This window comes from Salvia hispanica, chromosome 4, assembly GCF_023119035.1.
Source record: "Salvia hispanica cultivar TCC Black 2014 chromosome 4, UniMelb_Shisp_WGS_1.0, whole genome shotgun sequence".
Taxonomy (NCBI): domain Eukaryota; kingdom Viridiplantae; phylum Streptophyta; class Magnoliopsida; order Lamiales; family Lamiaceae; genus Salvia; species Salvia hispanica.
This window is the reverse complement of record NC_062968.1, coordinates 14402321-14412291: the sequence shown is the minus strand read 5'-3', so window position 1 is coordinate 14412291 and position 9971 is coordinate 14402321. Positions and strand designations below refer to the sequence as shown.

General features: G+C 36.1%; 1 protein-coding gene across 1 annotated transcript; it reads right to left on the bottom strand.

Moving 5' to 3' along the window:
- Positions 1-1079: 1079 nt before the first annotated feature.
- On the bottom strand, positions 1080-5259 carry LOC125222093 (protein IQ-DOMAIN 13-like). The gene is made up of 6 exons (XM_048124534.1): positions 4836-5259; positions 3725-3812; positions 2662-3303; positions 2316-2555; positions 2076-2207; positions 1080-1951 (listed from the first exon to the last, which is right to left on the bottom strand). The coding sequence occupies exons 2-6, from the start codon at positions 3797-3799 to the stop codon at positions 1220-1222; spliced, it is 1821 nt and encodes a 606-aa protein (XP_047980491.1). The 5' UTR covers positions 3800-3812; positions 4836-5259; the 3' UTR covers positions 1080-1219.
- Positions 5260-9971: the final 4712 nt, after the last annotated feature.

Genomic DNA, 9971 nt, shown 5'->3' with positions numbered 1-9971 from the left:
TTCATTCCAGAAATGTATCTGGACGACCTGATCAGTGTGCATGCATTCTACGAAGCTTTCTTTGTATGCTTATTTGCCACATTATTTTATCTACGTGTCTAAAATAATATTAATTAATTAATTAATTAGTTATATATCTCCATATATTGTGACATACTTTAATATATTATCTCTCACTTACCGGGAATCGGCTTAGAGAAAGTGAATATACCACAATCATCTACTAGGAGCGTAGATCGATTATAAATTATTTAATTATTTCAAAATTAAATAATCCGTCACTTGTACGACCCGGCAAATTGTGTTCACCGGGCTACGATTCCAACAGGCTATGTCATTGATATCATCCAATTTGTCTGAGCTCTGTTGTCAGCTGCCGAGAGCACTACCAGAGCAACGGAACGTATCTCATCTTGTAGAAAGATGACTCATTATTCAATACAAGATTCATAGTTTCATTTCACTAATTTCAATTAGTTTTAGTTCTATTTCCATATAATCTTCCTCTTCGATTATTTTTTATTTTTTGAGTTATATTACATCCGACAAGTTTATTACTCCCTCCGTCCCAAGATAAGTGACTTGTATTCCTTTTTGGGGTGTCCCACTATAAGTGACCTATTTCCATTTTTAGCAAAAAGTCATCTATCTTCCTTTATTCTCCACCTACTTTATTCTCTCTTCTCTCCTCTACTTTTCCCTCTCTCATACTTTACTCTCTCCACTTTAACTTATTTAAATACCATTCCTAAAATCTCGTGCCCAAAAAAAGTAGGTCACTTATCTTGGGACGGAGGGAGTACTATCTTATTATATGTAGTCATTTTACACATCGACCCCGGAAACACACCAAAATAATAACCCAAATAGCACCTGTGGTTCACGTGACTGTACACCTAGGAGGAGAGGGATGGGAGAGGCGAGCCGAGACGAGCTAGTCGTAGTGGTGGGGTGCAATGGTTGGTCCCAAAGATGAGGGAGAAAAGGAAACTGTAGAGAGGCCAAGATCTGTTGTCGCAGCCCAAACGACAAATTGTACGAGGATGGATATTTTAAAATCAAATGTAAATAGCCAAGAATTGTAAAAGTAAAACCAACCACTCCTATTCATTATTGTACTACATCACTACAGATTTCAACCCTTCAAACATCAACACTGTATATTAAACTGACAACAACCACCTTAATAATCTTACAACAAACACATGCACAAAAAAAATCACACAAATCTGTTAAACGGCTTTCTCCCAACTAAACCTGCAGGCATAGAAACCGTTGAATTCACGCTGAAATCCCCGATGGAACGGGTATCCTCGCGTTTCTCTGTTCCCACTTGTGATGCTGAATCCCTATTAGACCCTTTGTTCCACTTGAACGAACCAGCATTTGGAGTCAAAGGAAACGAGAACCTTCTCTTGGAGTCGCTGCTTCCAGGAGTCCCTGGGAACCTCTCCCTCGGGTTACTATACGCTCTCGCTTTGGCTTTGGCCGAGACAGTAGGCGTCATGTAGTTAGGAACGGAGAACGGGGGGCAACTCACCAGACTATCGTCATCTTTCATAGGAGTATCGTAAGCTGAATTAGTTGCACCTGCTTTTGGTTTCGAGAACTTGATATAGCTCGAGCTGCTTGCAAGAGGACTCCTGCCCGGGGTGGTCTGAAAGTATTTTGCTCGTACAGGTATTGCTGACCTGGATGATCGTGGCGTGACAGATTCGTGATTGTCAAACATGAGATTTCCGAGCCTACTACTACTTGGGTGAAGCTGAGGGCTTGGCTTGAACTCTGAAACGGCCCTCGAAGGGGTTAACGAGATGCTCCTTGATGCAGCTTGACTCTGCGAACTACCAGCTTGAGGTAGCTGACGTTCTAACCAGTTCCACCACCAAGGGAATCCGTTGGATCGAACACCAGAAGAATTTGGAGTTGATTTTATATTTGCTTTCCAGAGCTGTTGTAATAGATAATAAGAGAAGCAAAACAAGTCAAACATCTAAGAAATCTAATCTTTTGGAATATTAGTCGTAAATCCTTGCTCGAGACTCTTTTAATGACATAAAGGGTGACTTGTTTACCTGGTTCGAGTACGCATAGGCCATTGCTCTCTCTCTTTTAATGACAGCCTCCACTCGCTTCCGCGTCCTTGCTTCTACTTCCTCTTTTGTTAGCCTGCTATCGTCCCAATCTTCATTTTGACTAGCCTCACACTGCACCAACATTAAACACAGTGAGAAGAAACTCAGTAATCAGAGATGATATCAACCTACGTGTTCAAGATGGTGAACATTCGAAATGACATCCAGAAAAGAACTCACCATGTGGTTCAGGGTCCATTTGCTCAGGGTACTCTCAGCATCCTTATTACTCTTATACGCATGGTCCTGGAGTGCCTGGTTCTCTAACATTTGGATCCTCCGTGACTGGATTTGTGTTTGAACTCTGACCAAAAGCTGCATTTGTTTCATGGCATTCACCGTCTGCCGTCTTACATTCTGACCTTTCACCACTACTTGAAGCCTCATTAAGCCCTTCAAGGCTCGGAAACTCCGCCTTGCCTGTCATATTCAGACATACTATTTGAGTTAATCACACTACAAAAGCTAGCGAGGGACAGAAAAAAAGCTAGCGAGGGACAGAAAAGCATGCGGGTGAGAATATTACCAGGTAACCTCTATACGCTGCCTGGATTTTTGTGGCTGAAAGTTGCTGGTCTCTTAAAGTCGGTTCTGGCTTCTGCACATGCCTGATTTCCTTTCTGCTTTGAGTTGATTTAGGAGCAGCAGCCTTAGAAGAAGCAGCACCGGAACTGAAGGCTGTAGGAGGAGCAGCCTTGGGAGAAATGGCGGCCCCAGTGGAGAGTGTTTCTCGAGGAGCAGCCTTGGGAGGAACGGCACCAGTGGAGAGTGTCTCTCGAGGAGCAGCCTTGGGAGGAATGGCCCCAGTGGAGAGTGTCTCTCGAGGAGCAGCCCTTGGGGAAGCAACCCTCGGAGAAGGAGCTCTTGGAGAACTAGATTTAGGGGAAGGAGCTTTTGGAGAATTAGATTTAGGGGAAGAAGCTCTATGAGAAGCAGGATCGGGTGAAGCAGGCCGGGGTGAGACAGGCCTTACAGGCAGAGCAGGAGGCGATTTTGGGCGTTGAGAAGATGTAGGAGGAGGCCTAATCAGTAGCTGATCAGCTTCCCCTAATATTTTCTCGATGCTGCTTGGCTCTCTGAACAGGGGAATAAATGACTTGGTATCTCCATGCCTTAAAATTCCCTTACCCTTCTTCTTTTCCTTGCTGCTGCTCTTCTTGTCAGGACCCTGAAAGTATAAAATTGGAAGAAATTTAAAAGCTAGCTTTTAACAATTTCAGTAACTATAGTACGTTTTAACACATTAAGCTTCTAAAAATGATGTAAGTCTCTGGAGAAATTCATTGAAATATTTGTGGGAAGACAAAATGGCTTAGTGATCCACAGAAATAAATCACAAATGCAGCACAATGTGATTTTTAAAGCTCCCCACATTCTAAACTTGAGCACTACATTAACAAGCGCTTCCAACATAATCACAAGTTTGAAACTTACGAGAAACATAAAATTACATCAATTATTACAGAAAGGAAGTAGGAGGATATTAAGAAATTGGGCATGCCTAAGTCAACAATCATTAAAAGGAGAACAGCCATTGATCATTTAAAAAGCAACATCACTTTATTATGGTTAGTAACAGAATGACTTACATCGGCTCGCTTTTCCTTTGAGTTGTTAGTGAAAACCCTTTTGATTGCTGAAAACCAGCTTCCCTTCTTCCCCATATTCTCAGCATTACTGTTTCTCCCACAAAAACCAACATGCGTTTTGAGTTAGCAATCCAAGACATAAGGCCATGTTCTGCAATCGAGCTAAATGACAAACACGATTTCATAGCATACTACTGCAAAGCACAGCTTATCATGCATACAAGGTCTTAAAAAAAATACTAATATCTAATAAAATGGATTCTGCCATTATTCTGCACGAGATGGAGATGAGCAACAAGTCACAAAGGAAGATCTTTTGCAAAAGGCACAAGTCTTACATCAACTTCAAGAATTATCCAACTCTTTTCTTAGACACACAGCCTCAATTTCTCATCCATGTTATTAAATCAAGCTCGAATTCTCAACCCTTCACACCCAATTTCAAGGCCACTGCGAATAATAAGTCAACGCGGGACCTTGCCCCAAAGACCGGAGCAAGAAAAGTAAGCACGAGGGGTGAAATATGGGTTGTGCCTCAGTCTTTATGAACCACACTAAGTCATAAGTCGTCAAGCATGGTCAAAAACGCCCAATTACACACAATCTCATTCTATGAATCTATGTTGAAGCATTTAATACAATATCCACACAAAATTTACAGCTGATATCTTGGTTTGTGATATGATTAAGTACATACCTAAAGAGAAATTCCATAACAGGGAAGATATTTGAAGGCATTCTAGAGTGTTACAGAACCCTCCAAAGTCAAGAACTCAACAAACTACAACCATACATCTTAGATGCCAAAATTTTCCAAGCCTACACCAAATCCCTAAACACCCATACAATTCCCCACCCACAAATTCGATCTACCTAATTTTGCAGAAGCCTCCACTCACAATTCATTTGGAAAGAAAAGTAGTTCAATTCAAGTGTGAGGTAGTGAAACAGGAGCAAAAATCAAGAAGCAAGAAATATAAAAAATCTATACATGAAAAGAAGTAAAGAAAATTAAAAAAGAGTTCTTTCCTGTTTTCCACAGAAACAGGCCTAATCCCAAGAGATCATATGCATCAACTACACATGCAATTAAATAAAAATTTCTCATCACCTTAACTGCTGCTCCTATCTTCGGAAGCCTTCCACAAAGCTGCAACAACTAAAATAAGAAAACAAAAATACACAGTACTCCTTTGTCTCCTCTCTCTCTCTCTAAGCATGTGAGAAGAGAAGAGAAGAGCCTACACAAGCTTCTCTTTCTAGCCCTTCATCCACCCTCTTCTTTCTTGGTCCTCCACAACATATTTCTTTCCCCCATAGCAGCAACACCCTTTAATTTCTCGCAGCCGTTAATCTTTGAAAATTGGCAAACTGCCCACAACTTTTTACCAAGGTGTGTGGGGAACTTTGAATCAGGTTCTTGCTTGCAAAAGATTGAAGCTTTATTTTCTAATGTTGGCCTGCCCACCTTTTTACCCCTCTCTCTCTCTTATTTGGATAGTTCCTTGCTTTATTCAAGGCATCATCATGATTAATAATGATGATAGACTAGCATCATTTTTATGTCAGACCACAATTTTACAGCGGAAGAAACAGCTAAAATTAAACAAATAGAGGAATTATTACTGCTCCTAGGATTCAATATCTTGCCTAATTCTTAAACACATGTCTTAAGCTCGAGTTTAGAAAATGTTTTTCTGCATTTTGTCCGAATTAATTAGTCATTTTCCTACCAACTTATTTATGTTGAAAGGTACAAGAGGTCATTCTAGATCAAAGAAGAATTAGCTGAGAGAAAAATTAGTTTAAAAGTTTAGGCCTTTAATGAACTTAATTAATAATCACACCTTTACATAATCGTCTTAAATAAATGATTTTTAGGAAATTTGTTCAGACTACCACCTCCTGTACAATAATATATACTCCGTTCGTCCAAAAAAAATAGAGTATAATTATCATTTTTGGTCGTCCACAAAAAATAGAGCATATTCATTTATGAAAAGTTTTCAACAAATAATAACCCTACACATCATTCCACTAACACTACTTCTCACTTACTTTTTCTCCTTCTCTCTTACTTTTTTTCCTCTCTCTTATTTTACCAATTCTACATTAAAACTCGTGTCTACTCCAATTACTCTATTTTTTTTGGACGGATGGAGTATTTCATGATTAAAGAAAATGAACTAATTTTCAATTAATATATGTAGTTTAAAGAGTGGTTAAACTATACAGGTGATGTTAGCTTTGTCCGATAAAATAGTATTGTATTAAGATATAATCTAAGATTAAATTGTGATATTCTTTTAATTGGAGGGGTTGACTATAACTAATTATCATATAATTATCTATCTAGGATTAAGTTAGTATATATTTTATGATTAAAGAAAATGAACTAATTTTCAATTAATAAACTTACGTAGTTTAAAGAGTGGTTAAACTATATAGGTGATAGTTAGCTTTGTTAGATAAAATAATATTATATTAAGATATAATCTAAAATTAAGTTGTGAGATTATTTTAATTAGAGGGGTTGAGTTGTAAGATTCAATCTCGTGAACCAAATTCACTACATATTTAATCTCATATTTTATATTCAATCTTGCAAATCGAATAATCTTATAATATACAAATTCTGAAAGTGGACATTATTACCATTTTGAACCGTTGTGTAATACACAGAAAGATTTAACTCCAAATATTTTTGAAAGTAAAATTTAAAATTCTTTTTCGGGCATTTAATTCATGCTAGATTTTTCAACCTTCAATTTTGAATTTAATAATATGAGCAAGGTCATAGTAATAAATATACCAGTGAGTAAATAAATATAGTTGACGTCCTTACTATTTATTTATAGTGTTTAATAAAAGTATCACTACTATTTATAACTACGCTAACAATCTTGAACTCTCGGAAACTAAGTAGGTCGATAAATAATAATGGTAAAATGCATTAATTAACTATACAAAATTATTGCTCAATTTTCATGAATGAGTTTCCATATGTCACATCAGTCTTCAGCGTGATACTTTAATTATATTTTCAAATGATATTGCATATTTATAACACAGTTGTGTACTTTATTCTAATTGTTAATTTCATTGTAATTATCGATATTGATCAAAAAATATGTAGTTGAATAACTAAAACTTTTCCAAAAACAAAAATGTGTATGTGTAGGAGAGAAGTAGTTGGGCAGTAGTGCACTCAAATTGGGATTCCTGGGCCAGCTGGTGGGATATTCAACCAACTTTACTTGAATGGGAAGGAAGACTAATTCAATTCCAGACAGCAATATTTTACCCCTATCCACTAATTACAAACCATCTGCTCTTTATTTAATTATCTTAATCATTGTTATTTGGTGTGACATCCATCTTCATTGTAATTTAATCAATATAATCAATCACCAAATTTGGAAATGGAAAAGCCAAAAGGCGTTGCTCCAACGGTCGCATACATTTTCTCTTTTGGCCTTTTTTTCTCGTCAACTCACGCGCTGCATTCGCTTCACACTTACTGCGTGTCTACACGTCTATCTTATTCAAATGGTTAAATTTGAAAATAAGAAAACAAAAGGATCAAAAAGGTTGTATAAAAAGAATTAATGAAAAATTGACACATTCAAGCAGAGGAGAAATTAATATATAAATGAATTATATTTTAATGCAAAATTGAGTATAAATGTCAATCATATGATATTGTGATATGTTGAAGTTGTGGATCGCCACTTATTACAATACGAATGAAAAAACATTTCTTGAGCAAACTACAATCTAAAATAAAAAGGAAATAATACAATGAACTGAACTACGAAATTGGGTACAGAATAAAAGAAAAGTAGTAGTAAATGATACTCCAAACTACAAAATTGGGAACAGAATGAAAGAAAAGCAGTAGAAAAATGATAGACTATTTGAGTTCTCTTCCGTATGATAAGATACGCTCTGTTAATGCTCTTGGTTAAGGCAAATTTGCCTCCGAAGATAAAATGGATACATCTCGTATTCTCGTGTGTCGTGTTACCGCTGACATAATGAGCTCCGACACGTAAAAGGGTCCAATCTTGCAATGGACACATCGGACAATATAACGTGGTAATGGTAAGTATGGCCTGACACGTAGCTATCCAAGTTTATGTGTGAACATTGATCAGGTTGTCCATTGCACGAACAACGATGTGAGACGTGTTCATATACATCCGTTCAGATTCATGTTATGAAAACATCAAACCCGCATCCATGAAAGACGGACAGTAACGTTGATCGTTACACACGAGTAGTGATGGCAGAGTTGACTCTGTGTTAGCTCTTTATCTCTATATTCTTCATCTATCAAAGCTTTGTCCTTGTCTCCTCCAATTAGTTGGAACTTGTTCCGTTTGCAGTGTTGCAACAAAAAAAAAGTCGTTTCATATTTGGAGACGATACATTAATTGAGAGTGAAGTATATCCCATCTTGTAGAAAGAAGATTCCTCAACTCGGCTTCATATATTTTTTAATTACGTAATTACGTTTTTTTTAATCGGGACCTAGTTTGAACAATACAAAGTAAATCAAAGGTCTCGTAGATTTAACTGACCATATATTATCTACTCAAAGTATAAAATAATTAAGCGGCATACTCAAAATGTAAACAAGAAAAAAAATGTTTAAAATGAAATAAGTTTTGCTGTTTTACATGTGACGACTTCTGTGCGGCCCAACTCCTATTCCTCCTGGAGATTTTTTTTTCTGTGTATATTTCATATAGTGTTAAAATGTGTCCCATGTTTGTGTCACAGATTAAAATGGAAATTTCAAATAGAATATGTGATGGAACTTTTTTATGTTCAAAAATTTTTATTTTGGTAGTGAACATATGACAGTGCATTACAATTTAGAAATTAATTTGTCTGCGTTTGACCACCTTGGGTGGCAGAGACAAAATTACTCTAGGAGTCATGCGAAATTCCATTACTCGATATATTCTAGGCAAATATAATAATCTCCATTCCTTTAAAAATAGATTTGTTTAATAAAAAATTAATAAAGTATAAAAAATATTGAGTTAGTTCACTGATTAGGGGTGGGAATACGGGTATCCGTGGATACCCGACCTGAAAAAACCGGGTATCCAAACCCGAAAATCATCAAAATGCCTATCCAAAACCCGTCCCGATATATTTTCGGGTACTCCAATACCCGCCCCGGGTATCCATATCCGACGTATCGGGTATCCAAATACCCGACTCTTTACATGTGTTATTAATTAATAAAAAATTAAATTTTATATATTAATAGAAATATAGAAATATCTAAATTGACTGATATCTTTAATGTTTCATTTATTTTGTAGTATAAAACTAAAAAGAATGGATCACTTTTATTTTGAAGTATAAGATTATATTTAATGCAAAATGGCTAAACCTAATTTAAAATATGCTTTAAATAATAAATTGGATATTAAATAATAAATTGGATATTCGGGTAATACCCGATACCCACTCGGGTTATCCAATACCCGATTTTTCTTATATTTCAATACTCAATCCCATACCCAATTCGATAAAATTGGATATTGGGTATCCAAATCCGGTGAATATTGGGTCCGGTATAGGTAAATCCAATACCCGATATCTATATTCCCACCCCTACACTGGATAGTGTGATCTTTAGCATTTATATTGAACTAGTTTTAGGGGAAAATGAGGCCTACCGTTTATGGTTCAATTAAGTTTTGAAGTCATATAAGTAAATACATACTAATTTATAAAGATTGGGATAAATTTGAAAATATGATCAAAGCTTAGGATAAATATTATAATCAATCAAATCCCAGATTAATTATAGTTTTTATTCCAACATTTTGCAATATTTTTAAACCTATCCTATTCAAAATGTCAATTTTATACTACCTAATATGGAAATCTAAGGTATTGATTTTATCGACGATAAATTTAATTCAGTGTATAAATTTAACATTCTAATTATGACTTAGGCTCTACTAGGACAATCACATATACAAGTAATCTCATGTTAAGATCGCTAATTATAACCTTGACCCTATAACGAGTTACAACTTTTGAAAGATCCATTGCCCTCACACTTAGTCTCAAACACAGTTGATTATTATTGACTTGGTGTCAAAAAATCTCATGCATGTATGAGATTGTATATTTGAGGATATATAGCTTTACAAATTTGAGATGTTACTCGTACTAAGTACTGTATCTTTTTTTTCTGGAACATATCATAAGAACTTCA

Excerpts from the sequence above, each read along its gene's own strand:
- LOC125222093 (XM_048124534.1), bottom strand. The coding sequence starts at position 3,799 with ATGGGGAAGAAGGGAAGCTGGTTTTCAGCAATCAAAAGGGTTTTCACT. Across the intron at positions 3,304-3,724 it reads CAAAGGAAAAGCGAGCCGAT|GGTCCTGACAAGAAGAGCAG; the intron begins GTAAGTCATTCT and ends TTATACTTTCAG. Across the intron at positions 1,952-2,075 it reads CCTATGCGTACTCGAACCAG|CTCTGGAAAGCAAATATAAA; the intron begins GTAAACAAGTCA and ends CTATTACAACAG.